At 45.6% G+C, this 25,837-nt stretch overlaps 5 protein-coding genes across 6 annotated transcripts; 2 read left to right on the top strand and 3 right to left on the bottom strand.

The window, feature by feature from the left end:
- Nucleotides 1-437: 437 nt before the first annotated feature.
- Nucleotides 438-1,622, bottom strand: LOC143909030 (histone H1-like). The gene has a single exon (XM_077426920.1). It carries the CDS (start codon nt 1,557-1,559, stop codon nt 897-899), a length of 663 nt encoding a protein of 220 aa, XP_077283046.1. The 5' UTR covers nt 1,560-1,622; the 3' UTR covers nt 438-896.
- A 13,080-nt stretch (nt 1,623-14,702) lies between these two features.
- On the bottom strand, nt 14,703-16,763 carry LOC143909032 (histone H4). 2 transcript variants are annotated; one of them, XM_077426922.1, is made up of 2 exons: nt 16,743-16,763; nt 14,703-15,014 (listed from the first exon to the last, which is right to left on the bottom strand). In XM_077426922.1, exon 2 carries the CDS (start codon nt 15,012-15,014, stop codon nt 14,703-14,705), a length of 312 nt encoding a protein of 103 aa, XP_077283048.1. In that variant the 5' UTR covers nt 16,743-16,763. The 2 variants fall into 2 exon arrangements, with proteins under 2 accessions (XP_077283048.1, XP_077283047.1); XM_077426921.1 differs by lacking the exon at nt 16,743-16,763 and having other exon boundaries at nt 14,703-15,039.
- LOC143909235 (E3 SUMO-protein ligase ZBED1-like) lies at nt 15,524-17,701 on the top strand. Its single transcript, XM_077427142.1, has 3 exons — nt 15,524-16,733; nt 16,788-17,354; nt 17,586-17,701. Exons 1-3 carry the CDS (start codon nt 15,524-15,526, stop codon nt 17,699-17,701), a joined length of 1,893 nt encoding a protein of 630 aa, XP_077283268.1.
- A 2,661-nt stretch (nt 17,702-20,362) lies between these two features.
- LOC143923196 (histone H3) lies at nt 20,363-20,819 on the top strand. Its single transcript, XM_077446749.1, has one exon. It carries the CDS (start codon nt 20,398-20,400, stop codon nt 20,806-20,808), a length of 411 nt encoding a protein of 136 aa, XP_077302875.1. The 5' UTR covers nt 20,363-20,397; the 3' UTR covers nt 20,809-20,819.
- Nucleotides 20,820-22,070: 1,251 nt separating this feature from the next.
- Nucleotides 22,071-22,447, bottom strand: LOC143909051 (histone H2A-like). The gene has a single exon (XM_077426942.1). The coding sequence runs from the start codon at nt 22,445-22,447 to the stop codon at nt 22,073-22,075; it is 375 nt and encodes a 124-aa protein (XP_077283068.1). The 3' UTR covers nt 22,071-22,072.
- Between the last annotated feature and the right edge of the window lie 3,390 nt (nt 22,448-25,837).

The raw sequence follows: 25,837 nt of genomic DNA, 5'->3' as shown, positions 1-25,837 counted from the left end.
TTACCTTTTTCTACATACCTCCTTTTAGCTTCACTTATTTTAAGTGTACAATATTTTTTTGCAGTTTGCCACTGATGTTTCGCATATATTGTGATCAACATGATAATAAACCACCGCAATTATTTTAGCTATTACATCAAAGTACTTTGCACTTCTTCGAACATAAGCACTTTAAACTTCAATTTCAGGGGTCCCCTGCGAAACATCAATTCCTTTTCTGTGCGTCTTATCGGCTTGGTACTAGGCAAACATGAAAAATGTTTAATTTTTTGAAATGAATAAAATACGTGTGCATGTGACTAATAATAATTAATCGATAAATTGGAAACAGAGTTCATTTAACGAAAAACCTGGCCCAACCGCAATAACACATTCGGGATGTTACACCTAGATTATTGTTGACTACAATAATAAGACTGTCGACATGAAATATGCTACGACTCACATAGTTTATTTGAATCCTTTTTAAAATGGAAAATGAAAGTTTGCGAACTACTGCTACTTTACTGCTACTAATAAAGACTGTTGAAGTCAAACGTGCTACGTCGCACATAACATATTTGAATCCTTTTTATTGGTGTTAAAATGGAAAATGAAACAAACTCCCCCGTGAATGCATATGCACATATACCATGAACAAATTCCAAAAAAACCTAGCTTTTTGATGATGTCAAAATTGAATTTGAATCCTTTTTGAAATGGAAAATGAAAGTTTGCGAAACAAATCCCCCCCGTGAATGCATATGTACATATACCACGGAAAAAATCTAAAAAAACGTTGCTTTTTGATGATGTCAAAATATTAACCAACTTTATGTAAAAGAGTTTGGTAGCCCTGAAAAGGGCTTTTTAAATTGAGTTTTACGTCAATAGGCGATGGTGGTAGTAAAGCGAGATTACTTCTTAGCGGCCGTCCTCTTGATGGCCTTGCTCTTGGCGGCGACTCCGGCCTTCTTGGGTTTGGGCGCTTTGGGTTTCTTTGTCGGGGGCTTCGTGGTGGTCTTGGCCTTAGTGGGGGTTTTAGACTTGGCGGCCTTCTTAGCCGGAGAAGCGGCGGCAGTCGTTTTCTTGGCAGCGGCTTTCTTGGGCTTGACTGCAGCGGCTGTAGTTTTCTTAGCTGCGGCGGGTTTGCGCTTCTGCACGCGTCCGGCTGCCTTGGCGGGGCTCTTAGCGGCGGCTGCGACTTTCTTGGGGGCGGCTTTGGTCTTCTTAGCGGCGGGGGCGCCCTTCGCTTTGGCCTCCAGTTTGAAACTTCCAGCAGCGCCTTTGCCTTTGGTGCGAACCAGAGTGCCAGAGTCGACCGCGCCCTTCAGGTACTTTCTGATGAAAGGAGCCAGTTTGTCGGCGTCCACCTTGTAGTTGGCCGAAATGAACTTCTTGATGGCCTGGAGTGAGGATCCTCCCCTTTCCTTGAGATCCGAGATAGCGTTGTTGACCATTTCCGAGGTCTTGGGATGAGTGGGCTTCTTCTGAGGCTTCTTGACGGCTGCGACTTTGGACTTCTTGGCCGGAGTCGTCGGTAGAGGAGAGGCTGCGACTGGAGATGCGGTGTCTGCCATCTTAGTTCTTCCCAGTTTGAGGATTGAAGACAGAGTTTGAGAACGAGCGTTTCGAGTTGAGACGCGAGTGAATTTCATCGTTGCACGATCGAGGCATTGAGCGCTCGACGGAGCTCGCCGAACTTACGCGTTCGCCCTGTTCAGATTCTTCATCAAATCGTTCTCATTTCTGCTTCGCCTTGTCCCAAAATCTGGATTTTCTTAAAAAACTGCGCAATTTAATCGTTGCGTTGAAAACGGCAATCGTTTATAAGGGTTTTATCTTCGTAAAAAGCTAAAATCTGTTGTTCAATTCGCATCAGCTTGAAATCAATGACTGATTCAATTTCAGAATGCATCCGCATCGTCACGCGGAGTGTCATTAAATGTGGAATAAATACACAATTCAAATGTTTACAACTGTTTTTACTGTCTAATATCGTTCTTAAATATTTAGATAAATGTTCAAAAGCTAATTCAAGTGTATAATTAACGTAATAAAGTAATGAGATGAAATTGAAACCACCAATCGTAACACACAGAACAGTCACTTCAGTCTTCGATACTCGACAATACAAATTATCATTTCTGCTTCGCTTAGTCCCAAAATTGCCAATTTTCTAAAAAAGTATTCAAATGAATCGATGTATTTAAAACATCAATCGTAAATTAGGATTATATCGTCTTAAAATACTAAAATTCTTTATATAATTCACGTTAGCACACGAGCAATGACAAATTCAATTTAAGAATGAGTCCACACCGTCACGTAGAGCGTCGTTAAAAATGAAATATTAATGTATTTTAATAGTTTACATCTGTAATCAATGTCGAATATTATTTTTAAACATTTTTACAATAATATAAAAGTCATCTTTAATACATTAATATGTTAATAAATGAATTAGATGATATTGAAACAAACAATCGTAACACAGATCGATCTATAATCTCTATTATCAATTGACGCCTTTAATCTTTTCCTTTATCTAAAAACATCATTTATTAATTCTTAGTGCTTATATATATATAAATTATAAACTAAATTTTTATTGAAAATTCGGAAGATTCTTTAAAATATTTCCGATTAATGACATGGATTTGACCTTACTTATATTTTAAAACAAGAGTGATTCAAATGGCGTGCAGATTTTAAATGTTTAAAATTTATCCGAGTGTCCTTCCATAACTTTCAAAAACATACTTTGTAACGAATTTAATTTTGAACTTGGAAATCCTAAATCACTGCTATACCATTTAATAATTGATATAAGTCTGCGGAAAACAGCCAATGTAGTAATAATTGATATAAGTCTGCGGAAAACAGCCAATGTAGTAAGTTATATTGGGTTACATCCAAATTTATATTCTACATACAGCAGGTATATATTTAGCATCACTGAGGTCATAGGTTCGTGTCCTCGCCACTGCTGGTTAGATTTGGGGGTTTTGTGACTCCAAATCGATCGTTTCTCTATCAGAGTTTGCCAATTTTATCTGATCATTGCTGAAACGGTTCCTGAAAATTGGTATTAAAAAATCTAATCCTGTTGTCACAAAAATCTGCCTGTGTATAATTTGTATTAATTATACACAGTAATCTGAAATCCATAGATGTCACTATGATTATTATTTCTGATTAATTGTTATATTCTATATATTCTGATTCTATATGTATGTATTACTGTGTAACGTGGGGTGAAGTGGGTGGCTTTGACTGAACAGGGAAAGACCAGCAGAGATGGGAGTCTAAAGGAAACGACAGTTCTCAGAGAAAGCTGTGGTCCGACTCGACTTCCGAAGGAAAGGGCGCTTCTTTTATAGCTGAGAAAGTAGCGGTACTTTCTCCCACTCCCCAGCATCCGAGGGCGGGGGTAGTTTCCCCCCACTCCTTCGGCTGCGGGGGCGTACGTTACACTGCCCTCTCCTTCAGGATCGGTCGTCTCGAGCGATTTATTAATGTACAAAAGCATATACAAACAAATACAAGGAAATACAATAAATAAACAAATACAAGGAAATACAATACGGGGTTTTAATTTTAGATCGGATCCGGTGTTGCGAGGTATCGCGCTAATCTGTTGACGTGTACCACCAGATACCGGGAGTTCCCTGTTTCCCGGCGGATCCGATAGACAACGTCGCTGATCCTCTTAATAATCCGGAACGGACCTTCCCAAGGGGATTGGAGTTTAAGGGTGCGACCGGGCTTCTTGGCTGGGTTGTGCAACCAAACGCGATCGCCCTCTTCGTATCGTGGTTCCCAGATCCTCCCGTCGTAAGCCGCTTTCATTCTTTTATGCGTCTTCTGGAGGTGTTTCCGAGCGAATTTGTGCGTTTCCGCCATCCCTTCTATGAGATTTTGGACGTATTTGTGGGCTGATTGCTCGGGTATACTGTCCGGGGGTCCGCCGTAGATAAGTTGGGGCGGAAGGCGCATTTCCCTGCCGAACATCATCAGGGCTGGCGACTCTCCTGTCGCGTCGTGTGGGGTTGAGCGGTAAGCCATGAGGAACGGGGACAGCATCGTGTCCCAGTCTCGTTCTGCCTCCTCGTCGTAGTAGGACAGGAATTTCCGGAGGTATCCCAGTAGAGTGCGGTTTAACCTCTCGATCATCCCGTCCGACTGAGGGTGGTAAGGGGTCGTCCGAGTTTTGCAGATGCCCAATTTATCTAGCGTTTCGGCAAAGACTCGGGCTTCAAAATTACGGCCTTGATCGGAGTGCAGTTCTCGAGGTGTGCCCAGTTTGGCGAAGACATGGGTTACTAGGGCTTCCGCTACCGTTTCCGCCTCTTGGTCCGGTAAGGGAATGGCTTCTGGCCACTTTGTGAAGTAATCAGCGGCCACTAGCACGTAACGGTTCCCCCTATTGGTAACCGGTAGCGGTCCCAATATGTCGATCGCCATTCGGTCCATCGGTGCCCCTGACACGTATTGCCGCATGGCCGCCCTGTTCCTCGTATGTGGTCCGTTTTGCGCTGCACACCTGGGGCATTTTTCGCACCATTTTATAACGTCGGGGCGGCATGTTGGCCAGTAGTATCGGCGGCGGACATTCTTTAGCGTTTTATTGACGCCGAAGTGTCCGCCAGTCGGGGAACTGTGCATCTCCCATAGGATTTCATTTGTGTGGCTCTCGGGAATGACCAATTGCAGGATCTGACGCTCGCCGTTTGGGCTTTCCCATCGCCGGAAGAGCTGACCCTGGTCGACAGTTAGTGCGTCCCACTGGGCCCATAGAATCCGAACTTCGGGTTCTTCTGCCGAAACTTCTTCCCACAGTGGTCGTCTCCCGGACTCTTTCCATGCGATGAAGCGTGAGATTGTGGAGTCGGTGGCCTGGGGACTTTGTGGGTTCCCTAGAGTGACGAGTTTGGCTTCGGGTGCTATTTGCTCACTCTCTATTTTCGCGCATTTCGGGCAGTCTGGGTCACATGGACGTCTAGAGAGGGCGTCGGCGTTGCCGTGTTTCTTCCCTGCTCGATGCTGTACGTCCATGTGGTACTGTCCCAGTCGTTGCAACCAGCGGGCCCATTGACCTTCAGGTTTTCTGAAGCTGCGGAGCCACGTCAGTGCGGCGTGATCGGTTCGGAGTGTGAAGGGGCTTCCGTACAGGTAGTGGTGGAAGTGCTCTACTGCGTCGACGATGGCGAGCAGCTCTTTCCGGGTGACGCAGTAGTTCCGTTCCGGTGCCTTCAAGGTGCGACTATAGTACCCGATCACCTTCTCCTCGCCGTCTTGAACTTGGGAGAGCACGGCTCCGATGGCATGTTGACTGGCATCCGCGTCCAGAATATAGATTCCCTCGGGTCGGGGGAATGCCATTGTTTCCGCATTTGTCAGAGCGTTTTTGAGGGCATTGAAGGCATGCTCACAGTCTTGGTCCCACGTGAAGACTGTTTTCTCCTCCGTGAGACGATGCAGTGGTTTCGCCGTTTGCGCAAACCCTTGCACAAACCTCCGGTAATAGGTGCAGAGGCCTAAGAAGCTGCGGAGTTGTGCCTTCGATTTGGGGGTGGGCCACTCTCTCACGGCTTTTGTCTTCTCTGGATCCGTGCAGACGCCGTGGGAGCTGATTTTATGGCCAAGGAAGCAGACCTCATTCCTAAACAGCTGGCACTTCCGCGTATTTATTTTGAGCCCGACCGCAAGTAGGCGTTTGAGGACCGTCTGGATGTGTTCCAAGTGGGCCTCTGGGGTCGGACTATATATGATGATGTCGTCGAGATATACCAAGGTTGATCCGGTTAGGTCGCCGAGAATGTCTTCCATTAGCCGGGAGAATGTGGCAGGCGCGTTGCAGAGGCCGAAAGGCATGACACGGAATTGGAACAGACCAAATTCAGTGGTAAAGGCGGTTTTTGGTCGGTCTTTCTCTTCGACTGGGACTTGCCAAAAACCACTCTGCAGGTCCAACGTCGAGAAAAATTTGGCACCCGCGAGTCTGTCCAGAACGTCGTCCATTCGTGGCATCGGGAACGAATCTTTCGTTGTCACGGCGTTTAACCGACGATAGTCAACGCAGAGGCGCAACTCGCCGGTCTTTTTCGTGACCAATACGATGGGGGAGGCCCAGGGACCGGCTGCTGGTTCGATGATTTGTCTTGTCAGCAAGTCGTTGATGAGGGACCGTACCTCTGTCTTCTTGTGCAGCGGTATTCTGCGATGGGCCTGTTTGATGGGGGCGGCGTCGCCGCTATTTATTCGATGGCTCCCTTTATGGACTTGGCTTAAGTCCCGTTCGCTTTGGGCGAAGGCTTGTCGATGCTGGAGGAGGGAGTTGACGATCGTCGACCGTTTTCCAGGTGGTAGGTCGATGATAGCAGCGTCCAGTTGGCGGGGCAGGTCGTCTTGTCGCTTTCCGTTCAGTTCGTGTCTTTTTATTTCCTGACACGAATGGACTGAACTTACTGGTCGATGGGGCGCAATTTCGTTCCGGAAAGTGACCCTTGTCGTGGTTCCTCCCAGTTCGACGATCGTATTGAGGTGGCGCAGGAGATCCATCCCCATGATGACCTCTGAGGAGAAATCAGTGACGGCAAATTTCCATCTCGCTTGTGTGCCTTTAATTGCCAACGTAGTCTCGGCCCATACGTAGATCGCTACGTGTCGACCGTCTGCGACTCGTATTCTTTCCCTTTTGTCGTTCACCCTTTTTCTATGTTCGCGGGGAATTTTGGCGAACAGTTTGCTGGAGATAACGGAGACGCTTGCCCCGGTATCCAACAGTACCCTACATGGTACTCCTCCGATCTCGCCTTCGGTGTCCAATACGAAAGGTGAGTCGCCGACGCTCCCTAACACTGGGACGGGCTTTTCTTCATTTTCGATGATCAGTCCTGCCCGTGTGGAACTGACCATTATTCTTTTCCCGACTGGGATCGCACCTCTTCCTCGTCGGAGGCGTTCTCGACTGCCCGTACCTTCGGACAGTTCCGCCCGCGACATTGTGGGCTTCCGCAGTTTCGGCAGTTCCTTTGCCCTTGCCAGGGCGGTCTGTTGCCGTTACGGCCCTCCGCTTGCCAGGGAGGTCTGCTGGCGTTTCGAGCTGCGGTATTGAAGTGAGGCTGGTGGTCTTGGGCTGGTCTGTTGGCCGCCCCCCTCCCTTGACTCCTCAGCCGTTTCGCATCCCTCGCGTGTTTTGCGAGCCGTAACAGCTCCTGCAGTGGGGTCTTCGGATCTGCGGTGAAGACGGCAGCGCGGATATCCTCGTCGTGAAACGACAATATGAGGAGTATCTTGTCCAGGACGTCCAACGGGATAGGCTCTGGAAAGGCCTCCATCCTTTTTCGACGGATGTCCGCGAACCGAGCTTCTATGTCGTCGTTGTTGCGGATCGACGGGGAAATTAGGTCACGGAATGCGTCGTACGGGTGTGGCGAAGATTTGAAGCGCTTCACCAGCCTCTCCCTCAGCTCCTCGTACGCTTCGTACGCTTCTTTCGGTACTTCGTCGATGAGGAATATTCTCGCTTGACCTCGTAGAGCGAGAATGAGTGAGTTTGCCGTCGGTTCGCAGCGTAGGGCTCGTGACACGATTTCAAATTCGCGGATGAATCGTTCTACGTCGCCCGTTCCGTCGAAAACAGGAAGCTCGGTCGGTTGCTTGTGGATGGTGCTTCCTAGCATGGGGTCGGTGACAGGTCGTGGAGTAGCGTCGTTTCTGCATACTGATGACGAGGGACTCAGTGTGCTCGCCGGAACCGCTGGGACCCTCGTTGAAGGGCTTGCCGGAATCGCTGGCGTGCGTGTTGTGGTGTCCCTCTCGAGAAGCGCGACGAGTCGCGCCATCTGCTCCTCCAGACGTTCCACACGTGATGGATCGTCCAACTGGTGAGGAGATGCCTGTCTCCTTTTTGGGGGCATCTTTGCGTGGTGTATTCCTTTTGCGGCTCAGGTCAAACACTTCTGACACCAGTGTAACGTGGGGTGAAGTGGGTGGCTTTGACTGAACAGGGAAAGACCAGCAGAGATGGGAGTCTAAAGGAAACGACAGTTCTCAGAGAAAGCTGTGGTCCGACTCGACTTCCGAAGGAAAGGGCGCTTCTTTTATAGCTGAGAAAGTAGCGGTACTTTCTCCCACTCCCCAGCATCCGAGGGCGGGGGTAGTTTCCCCCCACTCCTTCGGCTGCGGGGGCGTACGTTACAACTGTATTTCTGATTTCTGATTGTTTATGTATTTCATTAACGTACACCCGTCGCATTGGAGCAAATCTGTAATGGCGAGTGTGTATTGATTGTGACAATAAAATAAAATAAAATACATGGACCAATTTTATTTTGTAATATAGCCAGAGATACGCCGGCAGGCGTTGTATTCTTATATAAAAAAATAAATAAAAATACTGTAGCGTTGCATAGGGAGACGCCCCGTGGACCGGTGACGTCATGATGACGCCGACCAATGGTGGAGTCGGGCGTTGTGGCCAATGGCTACACCCGACTCCTTGACCAATGACTGTACTTGTTGACGTGTCATAAACGTGTATGCGCTGAGCGCTCTATGATATAAGAACGGTACGCTCTCGATCGGTGGCATTCGGATCCTGACCTCCACCGGACGAGCAGCAATAAAGAACTGGAACCTGCCTGCGTGTTTTCTTGTACCTCGACCTGACTCCACTTACCTTTGAATACTCTTCACTGGTGTCAGAAGTGGGATCTACATGGTTGAGACAAGGAGCCACAAAGGTGCGGATTCGGGGTCTTCATCGCTGCCGGAAGAAATGGAGCCGAATCGAGAACAAAGCCCTGGGGAGCTGAGCAACGGAGGACGGAGACGGGAGGAGCAGAGGAGCCGGGTGTCGAGGAGCCGGGTGCCAAGGACACCGGAGCCGAGCTACAAGGAGCTAAGCCAGGGAATGGCGAGCTGCCAAGAGCAGGTCCAGTCCCTGCAAAACACCTTCGCCACGTTTTTGCAGTCCTGGGAGAAGTCTGCGACACCAACGCAGCCGAAAGCCGACGTACATCCAGAACCACCGAGGAGATCAGAGGTATGTTACGAGGACAGGCGGACCACACAGCGAGACACGTACGGGGTGCGGCAACATTCCCACCGGTACGACTACACCACGTTCGACGGTACTGAACGGTGGAAGGACTTCCTCAACCACTTCGAGTTTGCTGCACGGCTGAACAAGGAGACGACGAACCTGGAGGACCGACTGTGCTGCCAACTCCGAGGTGCGGCCGCCATTTTCGCCAGTCAGCTGCCATCGACGCTGAGCTACGATGACTTGACGGAAGAGCTGGCCCAACGCTTCAGACGACAGGGCACACCGATTGCATGCCATGCGGCAGCGGAACAGAGAAGATGGAGTGCGGAAGAACCAGCCGCGGACCACGTAGACGCGATACGAGCCCTCTGCGAAGACATGCTGGAGGGCGTCCACACGAACGCCGAAGCAGTCGAACGCATGACCGTGTGCATAGCGGCGAACTCCTTCACGTACCCCAGTCTACGGGCCAAACTTGGCGCGCTCCGGATCACCCCGACTACAGCGGACGTGATAACCAGAGCCGACGCAACACGACAAGCCGTCATCTTCGAAGCGAAGGAACAACGGTCGGCACAACCAACGTCGAGAACGGTACGTCCCGACGCGGGAGCGTTCAGACCATCTCGACCGGCCGTGCGACCCCCACGATGGGTGTCATCGGACCAGACAGCGCGACCAGCCACTACCACTCCAACGTGTTGGAACTGCGGACAAACGGGACACATTAGCCGGTTGTGCCGCAAGAAGAGGGTCCGGAAGCTGGAGCCAACGAACGACGAGGATGAAGACGACGAGGAGGAGGCGGCTTCGGGAAACGAGCAGTGATCGGCCTGTTACGGGTCAGACCGATCACCGGTGCACGCAAAACACCCGGAGTGAACAAACTGGACGGCAGCGGCACGGCCGGCTCGTTTGTCGTGAAAGGAGAGATCGGAGGCGTGCCGTGTCGAATGGTGGGGGACACCGGGGCGTGCATCACGGTGATCAACCCGGAACTGTTCGCGAAGATCTCTCCTAAAGATTACACCGTCGTGAAGGGCCATTACAGCAGAGCGCGGCAAGCGGCGGGCCAAACCATCAAGATCCACCGATGGATACGGGTGACCCTTAATCTGCAGGGCGAAAAGTTTCCGTGGAACGTAGCGGTGGCGGATATCCAGGATCCCATATTGTTGGGACTGGACGCACTGAGACATGTCCGAGCTACGTTCGAGTTGGGCGGAGAGGAGAAGTGTATCATCAGGGGCGTGCAACGCGAGAAAGGCAAGAAAAATGCTCCTGCTGTCAAGAGCATCCGCGGGGAAGTACCCCACCCGAAGATCACGGCGTTACTCGAGAGGGCCGATATTATGCCAGAAGAGAAACGGCGCCTCGAGACCATGATTCGGGAAAATCGGAAAGCGTTCGCCCGGGACGAGAAGGACCAAGGAAGGACCACCAAGGCGGTCCACACCATCGACGTGGGAGACGCGAAGCCGATGAAACAGCCGCCGAGAAGGATACCGCTAGCACGGAAAGAGGAAGTACGCGCTATGATCGACGACTTACTGAAGCAGGGCGCGATAGAACCGGGGCACGGGCCGTGGGCGTCACCGGTAGTTCCGGTCGCCAAAAAGGACGGGTCGCTAAGGATGTGCGTGGACTACCGGAAACTGAACACCGTCACCAAAATAGATTCACACCCCATCCCGAGGATCGACGACACTTTCGACCAGTTGAACGGAGCGAGCTATTTCAGCACACTGGATCTGCAGAGCGGATTCTGGCAGGTACCGGTCGCCCCGGAAGACCGCGAGAAGACAGCGTTCGTAACAGAGTTCGGTCTGTTTCAGTTCAAAGTGATGCCATTCGGGTTGTGTAACGCGCCAGCGACGTTCGTACGGTTAATGACAAAAGTGGTCGGTGACATAAGCAATGTCCTCGTGTATCTAGACGACATTATCGTGCACAGCAAAACTTACGACGAACACTTGGTGCATTTAAACAATGTGTTCGAACGGATACAGGCAGCCGGCCTTAAATTGAATGCAGACAAGTGTCGATTGTGCTGCCGCGAGGTCGAATTTCTGGGACACCGAGTGTCAGCCGAAGGAATTTCGACAGATCCGAAGAAAGTCCAAACCGTGCGGGACTGGACGACTCCGAAAACACAAACCCAAATGCGCAGCTTCCTGGGACTGGCCACGTACTACCGAAAATTTGTGCGCAATTTCGCCGAGATCGCGAAACCACTCCATCAGCTAACGGAAAAAGGGCGCGAGTTCAAGTGGACACCGACGTGCGAACAAGCGTTCGAAAAGTTGAAAGAAGCGCTGACTACCACGCCAATTATGTCGTATCCCCAGCCGGGAGAGCGATATGTGTTGGACACCGACGCCAGTCAACATAGCATCGGTGCAGTTTTGTCTCAAGTTCAAGGGGGGGTGGAGAAAGTGATCGGGTATTTCAGCCGGACAATGAACAAACCCGAACAAAACTATTGCGTGACCCGAAAAGAACTATTGGCGGCAATTAAAGCCATTCAACACTTCCACCACTACCTATCGGGCTCGAAGTTCACGTTACGAACCGACCACTCAGCGTTAACGTGGCTGAAGAACTTCAAAAGACCGGAGGGCCAGTTGGCGAGGTGGCTGGAAATTCTGGGCCAGTACAACGTGACCATCATTCATCGACCGGGGATAAAGCACGGGAACGCGGACGCACTATCGCGAAGGCCGTGTACGGAAGAGTGTCCCAAATGCTCACGCGCAGAGACAACCGATCAAGAAAACGACTCGGCCCGAACGGAACCAGTAGAACCCGCAGAACCGGAAGCACGAGTAGCCCTCGTAGGGATCTTGCCCAACGAGATGACAAACTCGACGATCGACAAAATCGTCGAGTGGAAGAACGCCGGAACGAGACCACCGTGGGAAACAGTATCTGCTGAGGAGCAGGAACTGAAAATACTGTGGACCCAATGGGACGCATTGGAGGTGGAAGGCGGTAAGCTGTACCGGAGATGGGAGAACACCGCGGGAACACGTCACACAAAGCAGCTGGTGGTGCCGACTGAGAAGATACCCGAAATCATGTGGGAGATGCACAACGCGCCCACGGGGGGCCACTTCGGTATCAATAAAACGTACCGAAACGTGCGCCAAAAATATTACTGGCCGACGTGTCGAATCGACGTCACCCAGTGGTGCGAACGATGCGCACAGTGCGGGGCCCACAACGGACCACACCGAAGGAATCGCGGGGCACTTCAACCGTACCTTTCGGGGACGCCACTACAACGAATGGCAGTCGACATTCTGGGTCCACTCCCGGCCACCGAACGAGGAAACCGATACATACTGGTGGCTATGGACTACTTCACGAAGTGGCCGGAAGCGATTCCACTACCGAACCAGGAGGCAGAGACCGTAGCAGACGCCCTGGTAGAACAAGTGTTCACGCGGCTAGGCGTCCCGAACGAGCTGCACTCTGACCAGGGACGAAACTTCGAGTCGAAGTTGTTCCGTCAGGCACTGGACCGGCTGGGCGTACACAAAACGAGAACAACACCATACCGACCTCAGTCCGATGGAATGGTCGAGCGACTCAATCGAACCATGCGGGCGCACTTGACGAAGTTCGTCAACGACGAGCAGGACGACTGGGACACGCTGGTTCCGCACTTCCTCATGGCATATAGAGCGGCCCAACACGATGCGACAGGAGCATCACCAGCAGCCATGATGTACGGACGAGAACTGCGCATGCCGGCGGACCTACTATATGGGGGCCCTCCACCAGACAGCGAACCTCAAGATCCACACCGATATACCACGAAGTTGACCGAAGGCATGGCCAAGGTACATCGGTTCGCCAGAGCCCACCTCCGGATGCAGAATAGCCGTATGAAGACGCGATACGACGTCCGCAGAACCGAACCGGCGTACGAAACAGGTGACCGAGTATGGCTGTACAACCCTGCCAAGACTCCAGGGCTTTCACCAAAGCTGCAATCGTTGTGGGAAGGACCGTACACCATAGTGACTAAACTTAGTGACGTAGTATATAGGATACGCAGGGAATTCGACGGCTCAAACCGATTAATGGTGGTGCACCTGGATAGACTCGCAAGGTATAAGGCCGTCGAATATTGACTGTAATTGTATGTAGCTGTTTTGTAATTGTAAATTAATGTGTAAATTAATGTGTAAATTAATGTGTAAATTAAGGTGTAAATTGGTGGGTCGATCGGGACGATCTCTCTTAAGAGGGGGGTTGTGTAGCGTTGCATAGGGAGACGCCCCGTGGACCGGTGACGTCATGATGACGCCGACCAATGGTGGAGTCGGGCGTTGTGGCCAATGGCTACACCCGACTCCTTGACCAATGACTGTACTTGTTGACGTGTCATAAACGTGTATGCGCTGAGCGCTCTATGATATAAGAACGGTACGCTCTCGATCGGTGGCATTCGGATCCTGACCTCCACCGGACGAGCAGCAATAAAGAACTGGAACCTGCCTGCGTGTTTTCTTGTACCTCGACCTGACTCCACTTACCTTTGAATACTCTTCAATACTATCCACTAAACCTTTCCAGGTAGCATTGAAAAAAAATGCATTGAACATGGGTCGTGTAAACCATGTCAATGTTTTTAAATACTGTTTTACACCGGAAATTTTAAATTTATAACCATAGCAGAATTTCCCGATGGAAATCCTTACCTGTTAAGTATTTTAGATTGTGGATTGGTATTTAGATTGTGCTTGTGGTTAATATTTTTAATGATAATTCCTCTGAGTTCAATCCATGCCTATCGATCTAGAGAATTATCTAGGATTCGATTCATATTTTAGATTGTGAACATTACATTTTAAAAACAATGAAGATGGAACTAGTTTTGGAAAAATACATTCATTAATAGACTTTTTTTGTTTATTTTATATTGTTGATATATTAGAGTCAAAACACATCTTTAAAAAACTCGAAATCTTCAACGATAATTATCTAGGGTAAAGATCTAGGGTTTGTTTGTGGATTAGCTACAATATTTATACCTGCTTTTTATTGGATTTCTAAATAATTTTACTTGGAAATGTTGGCGAAATTTTTAGCGTGGCGGGCTTTCAACAGAAAAGACGTCAGCACTTTAAGGGTTAATAAATGATCTTAAATGGCCAACATGCTATTTATTTATGTAAATAGTCGGTCAATGGGGGAATTAAATCCACGAAGATAAAGAAAATTCAACGTTTTTATTGTGTTCTTTTTTAACCCACCTACATACATATATATGTATGATGCAGGGTTTGTCGACATTCTTCGATCTTTTTATGTGACACAACTTTAAATACACGAAAATTCGCCAAGGATCAGGAAAAGAAATAGATGCGAAGGACGCATAAACGAAAGAATATGCTAAAATGAAATTGAGATGTTCGTTCACCAATAAGTTAAGACAAGGTCATCATAATCCTAATGAAATAAATTTATTTACCGATATATCGCTTACAGCGTAAATGTACGCAAGGTAGTAGCTTGATAAATTTTATTAAGCGCAATCTGTAATGTAAATATCAAATATGAAGCTCAGATGAAAGTCTAGAACCGAAAACTTTGTAAATGGTTTGGTGGCCCTGAAAAGGGCCTTTTATTTGTTTACGATGTCAATTCATTTATTTGTTTAACCGCCGAATCCGTAGAGGGTGCGACCTTGTCTCTTGAGAGCGTAGACCACGTCCATGGCAGTGACGGTTTTGCGCTTGGCGTGCTCGGTGTAGGTGACGGCATCCCTGATCACGTTTTCTAGGAACACCTTGAGAACGCCTCGGGTCTCTTCGTAGATCAGACCCGAGATACGCTTGACTCCTCCACGGCGAGCGAGACGTCTGATGGCGGGTTTGGTGATGCCCTGGATGTTGTCTCGCAACACCTTCCTGTGACGTTTAGCGCCTCCTTTTCCCAACCCCTTTCCTCCCTTTCCGCGACCAGTCATCTTGAATCAGTGAAGTGTCGGTCGAACGAGAGCGAGAGCTAGACAGACGTCCGAACAGGACGAACTCTGGCGAGCGAATTAGGCTTGTGTAGTTCGCGAACGAACTAGGTCGTAAGAGCGCTCCCACAGGTGAACTAGTCGAACTAGTTCCCTCACTCCTCGTTCCTTAGTTCACTAGTTCGTGACCGAATGAGCGAGAGTGGGACGGCACAACACTTACTGCCGCTCGCTCACTGCACATGCGCTCGTTCACTCTTACGATCTAGTTCGTTCGCGAACTACACAAGACAGTTCGTTCGCGAACTACACAAGAATTTCATTAGTTTGTGACCGAATGAACGAGAGTGACGTTAACCGAACGTTAAACAAATTTTAAAATAATAAGACTCTGTCGTTATCAGGTAGCTTATGCTTCTAATGTATAATAACAATTTATTCATTTCTTTAATATACTTTAAAAATAGTTTACGTATAGGGTTAATGTGTTTTGTTATAGGCTATTTGTTACGATGTCATCAAAAAGAAAACATAGCCCCTTGTGGACTCATTTTACAGAAGACATTGATAATAAAAAAGCGAAATGTAACCATTGTTCAACAATAATAAGTATTGCGGGTGGATCTAATGGTAATTTAACCCGACATATGAAAACAAAACACCTTTTGATCCCATTAACTGCTGAAAGACAAACACCGATATTACCTAGTTTAAACTCACTTCAATCAAGTCAAAGCACATGTGAATCAGAGAATATAATTTCAGCATCATCAAATATAGTAGACTCCCAACAATCGATGACCCAATACATTCGTAGACCACCGCCAGTTCGAAAGATTGAGCAAATTGATAAACAACTTGTCAAGATGGTAGCTAAAGGGCATCACGCCTTAAGAATCGTAGAAGAAACAGAATTTCGTAAACTTATTGAATTAGTTTCTCAATGCCCAGGCTATAAACTACCATCAAGAAAAACGTTATCGGAAAATTTAATGTCAAGAATTCACAATGACGTCATGGCTGAAGCAAAAATAAAGGTACAAGCAGCACCAGCGTTGTCTCTTAGTACTGATGGTTGGACGTCTAGAAATAACGACAGCTATATAGCTATTGTAGCTCATTTTATAAATGAAGAGACTAAACTTCACTCAGTATTACTTGGTTGTATCAATTATAAAGAGCGACATACTAGTCAAAACTTGTGCGACTTTATGAAAGTTGTTATGGCAGAGTGGAACATTTCACACAAAGTTGCCGCCATTGTTAGCGATAATGCAGCAAATATCTTATCTGCTGTTAGACTTGGTGATTGGCGGTCCATCTCATGTTTCGCTCACTCTCTAAATCTTGTTGTACAAGAAGCTACGAAAAAGATATGTGACGTTTTGGGAAGAGTTAAAAATATTGTCGAGTTTTTTAATCGTAGCACACAAGGAAAACATAAATTGGCTGCTACGCAGCAGCAAATGAATTTGCCTGTTCTTAAGCTCAAGCAGGATGTACAAACCCGCTGGAATTCCACTTTTGACATGCTCAAGCGAATAGTACAGGTAAAGGATGCAGTGATTGCCACCGTTGCACTTCTACGCCCTGATTTAACTTTAAATGAAGGGGACTGGGAAGTAATAGAGGAAGTTTTACCGTTACTCAGTCCATTCTACGAGATTACCGTAGAAATAAGTGCCGAGAAAAACGTCACTTTATCTAAAATAATAATTTTATGTAATTTACTAAAAAATTTTTTACAAAGACATGTTTCTTACAATACAAAAATAGTTGATGTGCAGTCTCTGCTAAAGAAAGGCATGGAAGATCGTTTCAAAGATATAGAGAAGAATATGTTATACGCAGAGTGTACGATTTTGGATCCTCGATTTAAGACGAGGGGATTCAAAAATCAAAGAGCCTGTGAAATGGTAGTACAAGCCCTTAGAAATAAAATCGGCCAAGTACAATTAGTTCAAGGGGATACTCCAGAGGCTGTTCCTACTTCCAGCGACGCATCAACATCTATACCTAGTAATAAAAATAGCTGCATATGGGATGAATACGACCAAGAGATACAAAAAATTACTAGGCCAGATAACCAGCTTGCTGCTGGCATTCGCGAATTAGATAAATACCTAAATGAAGAGTATCTAAATCGTAAAGAAGATCCGCTTCAATGGTGGCATGAACGTCGTTTGATATACCCTCACGTTTACGCGTATGTTTTGAAAAGATTTTGTGTCGTAGCAACATCTGTGCCCTGCGAACGCGTTTTTTCAGCGACGGGTCAAGTCCTTAATGAACGTAGAACACTACTGTCATCGAATAAAGTGTCCAAATTGATATTTTTACACAGTAATATGTAATATTTTTTTTCCATTTTATTTTTTTTTATACATACGATCTCACTCAAACAAGTCATTATGTTTAATTGTTAGGTAACAACTTTATAAGTGTAAGTGATATTTTTTATAAGAACTAACCAGTACCTAATAGTTATATAATTGTTGATTATTTCTAAAAAAATATAAAAAATTTGATTATTTTTGTTTTCTTTTTTGCGTCATGTGTTATTCTTTCATCGAGCCAAAACGAGCGAACGATCTGCGAGCGAACGAACGAGCGAACGATCACGCGAACGAACGAACGAACGAGCGAACGATCTGCCTTTCACTGATTCGAGCTGGGAGCTGGCGAACTAGAAGAGCGAACTAGTTCGTTTAGGAGCGGCGAACTAAACTGAGCGATCTCAGTTGCGAACTACTATGCCCAAGCCTAGAGCGAATGAGTCTCGACAAGAAAACGCCCGTATTTATACTTTCGGCGGCAGTGACTCATTATCACCAATTTTCCCAATAAATGCATACGATGCCAACAGAAACTTGCGACGAGGAATAGTAATATTTATTACATTTTATATGTGAATTAATTAAAATTATAAAATAAAAAAATCAATCGGGATTTCACTAGTTTTCAAACACGTTCAGTGTTTGACAAAAAAATCAGTGCTTCTCAACGTGGTCGAAATTTTCAACTAATTAATTTATTATTTAGAAACATATGTAGATTTTCTTCTTTGTGGCTACGTTTTATCGATAGTTTTCTAGGGTAGTGACACTCCCTTGACCTATCTATCTAACGTGTTATATGGGATCGGACTCTCGGTGATGTTGAATGTAGATTTTGTTTTTACAAACCTCTTATATATTTCATTTCGCTCATGGTCGAACAAGATATGTGTATTATTTATTTATATAATTTTAGCTATTTACATAGATAATTATATCTTACATTATTCCGATAGATTTCAAACATTGCCCTTTTTCGCGGTTTTATCAACAATAGGTATTCAAATCAATACCGCCAATACGATGGTGAATAATAACACTGAGCAACAAAAAAAAATACTAGAGCAGAGACTAGCCAATCTTTACTAATTTTGACCCACTGAATTCGAATATGATATTGATTTTTGTTGGTGGGTGATCGTTTACGAGATATGATTGTTTAAAAAAATCCGCGATTTTTACAGTTTTTGGCTTTTGCGGTCTTTAACTCAAAATTTAGGATTGTAACGCTCAAAGTGAGTATTGGAATCAATAGTCAGATATTTTTCCTATTTATTGTTATATTTCATTGCTTTAAAATACTTCTAATAATTTGTCTAGCGAATTTTAAAAGTCAAAAATATATTTTTTTTCGTTTTCCGTTTCATTTATTTGGCAAATTTTTTATTTCACCACGTTTATAAGGATTGGTTTTCTATCTCAATATTTTTTTTATCTAAACGTACTAACTCAAGTGGTAATTGCAATTTAAATGCAATTGTAATCCACCTTACAGAGTACAGCGGTCGGACTACATGCCATCTCGCTTGCACCCAAATATTACGCGCTACAACCATATACACAACGAAAGCATGAAACGATAACGTATTTTAAAGCAATGAAATATAACAATAAATAGGAAAATTATCTCACTATTTATTCCAATACTCACTTTGAGCCTTACAATCCTAAATTTTGAGTTAAAGACCGCAAATACCAAAAAACTGTAAAAATCACGGATCTTTTTAAACGCTCATATCTCGTAAACAATCACCCACCAACAAAAATCAATATCATATTCGAATTTAGTGGGTTAAACTTAGTAAAGATTGGCTAGTCTCCGCTCTGGTAACTCAAAAACGTGATTTTTTGTTGCTCAGTGTAATTGGAATCGGGACGCTTAACCCTTTGGGTGCTGACTTCTTTTCTGTTGAAAGCCCGCCATGCTGAAAATTTCGCCAACATTTGCATCTAAAATTATTTAGAAATCCAATAGAAAGCAGGCAGTGGTGTCACCCCAATTTTGGTACGAGTTTCCAAATTTTTTTATACAAATTTATATATATATATATATGTATATATATTTCAAAAAAGGTCTTTTCTCTTTACCTGTATGTAATCGACTGTGACCTTTTCGAAGTTGTAACTGTTCAAAACAATTTTCAAGATTTGTATAATTTTTGAAAAAATTATATGAAATTTTAAATTTCTAACGGGTTTCCGGAATCATTTCATTTCTAACAACGGGTTTCAGGAAACCATTAAGGTGACACCACTGAAAGCAGGTATAAAAACCCAAAATCACCACTCAAAATAACTATCGCCGATGATTTCGAGATTTGTAAAGGTGTGTTTAGACTCTCTAATATATCTTGCAACAATATAAAATAAACAAAATAAGTCTATTGATGAATGTGTTGTTCCAAAACTAGTTGCATCTTCTTAATTGTTGTTAAAATCTAATGCTCACAATCCACATATGTGCCAAGGCACAATCTAAAATACTCAGCAGTTAGGGATTTCCATCGAGAAATTCTGATATAGTTATAAATGCAGAAATTCCGGTCTAAACCAGTCTTTATAAACATTGACACGGATTACACGACCCATGTTCAATACTACCTGGAAAGGCTTTTAGCGGTAAGTATTCTTATTTATTTTTTATATACTCAAAAAACAGCCTATCGGCGTATATTTCAAGCTTATGGACTTGTTGGAAAAACGCCAATCGGCGTTGCTCAACATTCAAAGGGTTAATTCGAATCGAAAAAAAAAGTTTAATTGTAACATCTAGGATATAAAATGTTTATATTTAATATCTAAGCAGGTACTATATTAAGTTCATATGTTAAAATATAAATATATTTTATTATTGAATGCAAAATAAATTCTGCATCATGTATCTTCTCAGTTTGAGAGCTACTGTAAAAACGCACCAGGTGGTAGCGTTTGCCGCCCAAACTGACCAATCACAGCACTCGCATATGCTATAAATATTTGTGCAATGCGGCCGAAACCGCATTCGACGTGCGTCTTTCGCTCGGACAAGACGTTCTTCAGCACACTTGACAATGGCCCGTACCAAGCAGACTGCCCGTAAATCCACCGGAGGAAAGGCTCCCCGCAAACAACTGGCCACGAAAGCCGCTCGCAAGAGTGCGCCCGCCACCGGAGGAGTGAAGAAGCCCCATCGTTATCGGCCCGGAACTGTCGCGCTCCGAGAGATCCGTCGCTACCAGAAGAGCACTGAACTGCTCATCCGCAAACTGCCTTTCCAGCGCCTGGTTCGTGAGATCGCCCAAGACTTCAAGACCGACTTGCGTTTCCAGAGCTCTGCTGTTATGGCTCTCCAGGAAGCTAGCGAGGCTTACCTCGTCGGTCTCTTTGAAGATACCAACTTGTGCGCAATCCACGCCAAGCGCGTCACCATCATGCCCAAAGACATCCAATTGGCCAGACGTATCCGCGGAGAACGCGCCTAAATATCTACTGACCTACTATTAATCAAAACGGCCCTTTTCAGGGCCACAACAAATATATTTCGGATTTATTTCTCATGATTTACGAATATAGTTTTCAGTCGCGATTTTCTAATCTGAACGGCCATACAAAATCTCATGATCTACAGTATCTAGTAAAAAATAGATTCTTTGTCACGGCTCGGCACCTTCATCACATGATGCGTATGATGTTTTTAGCAGGGCAGGGATCGATCATCAACGTATGAAATAATAAATAAATCAGCAAGTATGTACGTTCATAGTGTGTATGAATTTCACGTTCAAATCAATTGAATGCAGTAGGCGCCGTTGGAATTAGTCCGTTTTTCGCAATAGCATCCGAATACGTGCTTTTCATATGTCCGTATCATTGAAAAGTTTGTGATCTTGATTAAATATACAATTAGTGGATTTTAGTTCAACAAAATTGGAGACTAATAGTTGGCATATACTATTACAACTTCGATTCCATAGCTCTTAGTTTTATTACAAGCTTCATATTCGCTTTTTAGCGTTTATTTTTTCTTTATTTTAAATACAACATATTTCTATATAATTTCGAAGATGAAAGTATTACAAATCATGATAATTTAAAAGCTAATAACGAGCCTTGTAAAAATTAAGATAATAAAGACAATCGGAAAAACGTGAAATTTAAATTAACACTATGCTTGAACACTTTAGACAGACAAACTACGATGACAGTTGCCAGTATATCATAACTTATGATTCATAAGGTTCTAAATTACTTTTTATATTTTCTAAATTATTTGAAGAGTGGTATTCATATATCTCTAAGCGTTGAGTCTGTGATTATTGAAAAGATGTTAAATAATAACCATTTATGCAATTTTTGAACCGGCCACAAATGCATTAAATTATTTTAATGAATTACAAAAAAATGGTTGTGATCAAGATCCGATGTATTGGGATTTTAGTAAAATATGATTCCAGTCGTATGGTTCCTGTAATGAATCACGTAACTCGTTCAAGCACCATTTCTTCTAAATTATTTCCATAATGAACGGGTAAAAGGGATATGTGATCTTATTATATGTATATTGATATACATTTGATTGGATTGACTAATTTTAAATTTTTATTTTATCAGCATCCATTTCGAATTCAATACGACAATTTTTGAATTGCAGTAACGAAAATATTGTCATGACCGAACAGACGTTTAAAAATATTGGTGGCCCTGAAAAGGGCCGTTTTTGATGTAGACAACAGACTTGTTAATCGTTTATGCCTTCTTTTCGGTCTTCTTGGGCAACAAGACAGCTTGGATATTGGGCAGGACGCCTCCTTGAGCGATGGTCACTCCGGAGAGCAATTTGTTCAACTCCTCGTCGTTGCGGATGGCCAGTTGGAGATGGCGGGGGATGATTCTGGTCTTCTTGTTGTCGCGAGCGGCGTTTCCGGCCAACTCGAGGACTTCAGCGGCCAAATATTCCATGACGGCGGCCAAGTAGACGGGGGCTCCGGCTCCCACGCGCTCCGCGTAATTGCCTTTCCTCAGCAGACGATGGATCCTGCCCACGGGGAACTGCAGACCAGCTCGGCTGGAGCGCGACTTTGCCTTTCCCTTCACCTTGCCTCCTTTACCACGGCCGGACATGACGAGTTGGAGTTGTGTGTAGCGACGGAGTGAAAGCGAGCACGGCGCGGGCTGGCGCACGGTGCGAGAGACGGCGAGCGAATGACAAAAATTTGGATCCGCGTGTATTTATCAACACGACCGCAACGTACACGCGTTTGTGCAATACAGACATCTGCCGTCGACGCGGAGGGGCGAAGTAACGATAACGAAAATTTTGCAGTTTGAAGCTCAGGTTGAGGTTGAATAGCGTGGGGCCGAGGATGGAGCCTTGGGGTACCCCAGCGGAGATGCCTCGCTGGGTTGATATGTGGTCCTTGAGTTTGACCTGAAATTTCCTTTCCCTTAGGAAGGATGCGATAGATCGTATTGAGTGGGGAGTGATGTTGGCAGCAATCATTTTGTAAAGGAGGCCAGAGTGCCAAACTTTATCGAAGGCTTTGGAAATGTCTAGGAAGATTGCTCCAGTAGACATGTTGCGGTCGAAGCCGTCTATCACGGTTTCAACGACTCTGTGAATCTGGTGAACGGCAGAATGTTGGGGTCTAAAGCCAAATTGTGTTTTGGGAAGAAGGTCAATTTTTGTGATCTCGCTATTGAGATTTGAGATTAAGATCCGTTCCAGGATCTTACTCAGTGAGGATAGTAAGCTGATGGGTCGGTAGCTTGTTGCGAGGGAGGGGTTCGAGTAGGGTTTTCTGATGAGAATGACATTGGCGAGTTTCCATTGACTCGGAAAGTAGCAGATTCTGTTGGTGGCATTTAGTATAGCTGTGAGTGCAGCGATGGCTTTTTGAGGGAGTTCTTTTAGAGCTTTGTTGGAAATTCCGTCAGGGCCAGGGGCCTTTTTGGCAGCGATGGTTTTGATGATGTTTAGGACTTCAAGCGGCGAGGTGGCGACAATGGGTACTGGGGCTGGGTTTTCGAGGTAGCTATTGACGGAGCTTTCAACCATTTGGCAAAAGTCGCTTTGCAGGTTAGAGTTTGAGAGAGAAAATTGGTCCTGGAGACTGTCAGCTAGGGCTTCCGCTTTATCGGCGGTGGAGTAGACAAACTTGTCTCCAACTTTGATCCTGTCGATCCTATTGCCGTTGCTTCTGAAGATTTTTGACAGTTTCCAGAAACCGTTATGTCCGTCTTCTAGCGCTCTGAGTTTGGTATCCCAGTTGTCGTTTCGTAGTTGCCACAAGGCGTTTTTAACGTCTTGTTGAAGTCTGTTCATTCGCTGTTTGAGGATTGGGTCCTTGTTCCTTTGGAATGCCTTCCTAGCTCTATTCTTAAGGCGAATAAGATCGCGAATGTCGGGGGGTAAAGCTTGCGGGTGCAGGGGAGAGTGGGGTGTGCTGGTGGTGCTGGCTTCAAGGGCTGACTGTATTTCGTCAGTGAGTACGTTAATAGCAGAGTCTATATCTTGGGTGGTGTGAATCGAGTGGGGGTAAGTGACGGTGTGATGAAGGAGAGTTGAGAATTTCTCCCAAGATATGGTACTGCGGAGGATGGGGTTTATAGTTACGGGGGTGTTGGTGAGTTCTAGTATGACCGGGTGATGGTCGGAAGAGAGATCATTTACTACAGTCAAGGACTGCGCACCTGGAAAATTTTGAGTTAGAACGATGTCTAAGATATCAGGTCTGCCTTTGAAGTTAGTGGGGATTCTTGTGGGTTCGTCTGGGGCCGTAACGGAGACTTTTGGGTTTGAGAGTTGGGAATAACTTAGGAGAGTTTTCCCATTTTTGTTAGTGGCTTGACTGTTCCATCTGGAATGTTTGGCGTTAAGGTCGCCTGCGGCAATGGTGGCTTTGTTAGTGTTGAATATTTTGTCCAAGTCTGTGGTGAGTAAGTGTTGTTTCGGTGGGTTGTAAACTGCGTGGAGGATGAGTGGGGTGCCAGTGTTAGTCCAGACTTCTACCGATGTCAGTTCTATCCCTGTGGTGATCGGCCGCGGGGCCAAGTTGTGTTGAATTGTGTGTTTGATGAATATGGCAGTGCCGCCGGCGGCTTTGCCTATTCTGTCGTTTCTGTATGTAGTGTAGTTTGGGAAGTGTAGTCGATTGCCAGGTTTGAGCCAAGTTTCGTTTACTAGTGCGATATCAATAGAGTGTTGGAGCAAGAATTGCTCGAATTCGACCCGCTTGCTGAGTATGCTGCAAGCGTTCCAGTAAACGATCTTGAGGTATCGAGTCATTTTTGTTGTTGTGTAAGTAGGGCTAGGATGGTCGACATCATCGTCTGCATATGGTTGAAGCTTTCAGTCGTCCAGGGTGTTGAGTTTTGGTTCTGGATTGTTTTGGTTTGTTTAGGGAGGGCTACTATTTTAGGCAGGGGGTCTGGGGTGGTGGAAATTAGAGGCGGGAAGTTTGATTGGGAATATGAGTAATGTGGGTGGTGTGGTTTTGGAGGTTGGGGGGGTGTGGGGTTTCGGGGTTGGCGGGTGCTTTTCTTGCTCTTGTTGTTAGGGTTGAGGATGCAGCCTCTATAGCTGGAAACGTGTGCACCATTGCAACTAGTACAGACTGGGGTAGTAATATTGGAGTCGCACTGGGTGGTCAAGTGTGAGCCTGCGCATTTAATGCATAGGGGGTCAATGTGACAGTTATAGGAGCCGTGTCCGAAGCCCTGGCAGCGGTGACACTGGGGTACAGTGTCTCCGCGACGGAGCGATTCAGTACGAACCTGTTGTCCGAAGATGCTGGAGAGGTTGAACAATTTCTTCCCCTCTTCGTCGCGTGTGGTCTCGACCGTAAACATGGGCATGTTGCGCTTGTCACGTCGTGATTTCATGACGGTGGCTTTAGTGGCTTTGTAGCCAAGGTGAATTAATTCTTTGAGGACTTCAGTTTCAGTGAAGCTGGGATTAATGCCTCGAATGACAATTTTAAGAGGTTTGTCCTCTGTTAGGGGATGGGCGTAGAACTGGAATTTCTCTGTTTCAAGAAATTTCGTAATCTCTCGGTAATCGGCAATGGTAAGGGGGGTGATTTTGGCGGTGCTACTGTTGTAGACAGATTCAAACTTCAGATTACGGTTCATGAGTTTGCGGTAAACGGTTGGGTAGTCAGAGGGCTTTTTGAGGAAAACCGGGGCTACCTTGGGTTTGGCGTTTGTGGCAATTGGAGCTGCTCTGGGGGCTGCGGCGAACTTGATGATTCCCACCACTTTCGCACCATTATTTATAGTAAATCGCTTGACAGCATCGGATATGAATATTGACGTTGCTATATGCTTTTTGATTATTTTTTAAGATAAAACTGCGATCAAAACTCATGTTAAATCATTTTAATAATTTTAAATCGAAAAGAAACTAAAATCCCATGGAATATGTGAAAAATAAGGTATCCCCTCCCTTTCCCTAAAAAACCGTTAGTGTTTCCCGCCATTGAAGCGATCAGTAACCTTTTAATAGGCAAGACA

This window comes from Arctopsyche grandis, chromosome 3 (genome assembly GCF_051622035.1).
Source record: "Arctopsyche grandis isolate Sample6627 chromosome 3, ASM5162203v2, whole genome shotgun sequence".
Taxonomy (NCBI): domain Eukaryota; kingdom Metazoa; phylum Arthropoda; class Insecta; order Trichoptera; family Hydropsychidae; genus Arctopsyche; species Arctopsyche grandis.
The sequence above is the reverse complement of the archived record's forward strand: the minus strand, read 5'-3'. Positions and strand labels throughout refer to the sequence as shown.

Coding starts and splice junctions, on each gene's coding strand:
- LOC143909030 (XM_077426920.1), bottom strand. CDS start 1,559: ATGGCAGACACCGCATCTCCAGTCGCAGCCTCTCCTCTACCGACGACT.
- LOC143909051 (XM_077426942.1), bottom strand. CDS start 22,447: ATGTCCGGCCGTGGTAAAGGAGGCAAGGTGAAGGGAAAGGCAAAGTCG.
- LOC143923196 (XM_077446749.1), top strand. CDS start 20,398: ATGGCCCGTACCAAGCAGACTGCCCGTAAATCCACCGGAGGAAAGGCT.
- LOC143909235 (XM_077427142.1), top strand. CDS start 15,524: ATGTCATCAAAAAGAAAACATAGCCCCTTGTGGACTCATTTTACAGAA. Junction 16,734..16,787: donor ATCTAAAATAATAATTTTAT/GTAATTTACTAA, acceptor ATACAAAAATAG/TTGATGTGCAGTCTCTGCTA. Junction 17,355..17,585: donor CAAATTGATATTTTTACACA/GTAATATGTAAT, acceptor TCTTTCATCGAG/CCAAAACGAGCGAACGATCT.
- LOC143909032 (XM_077426922.1), bottom strand. CDS start 15,014: ATGACTGGTCGCGGAAAGGGAGGAAAGGGGTTGGGAAAAGGAGGCGCT.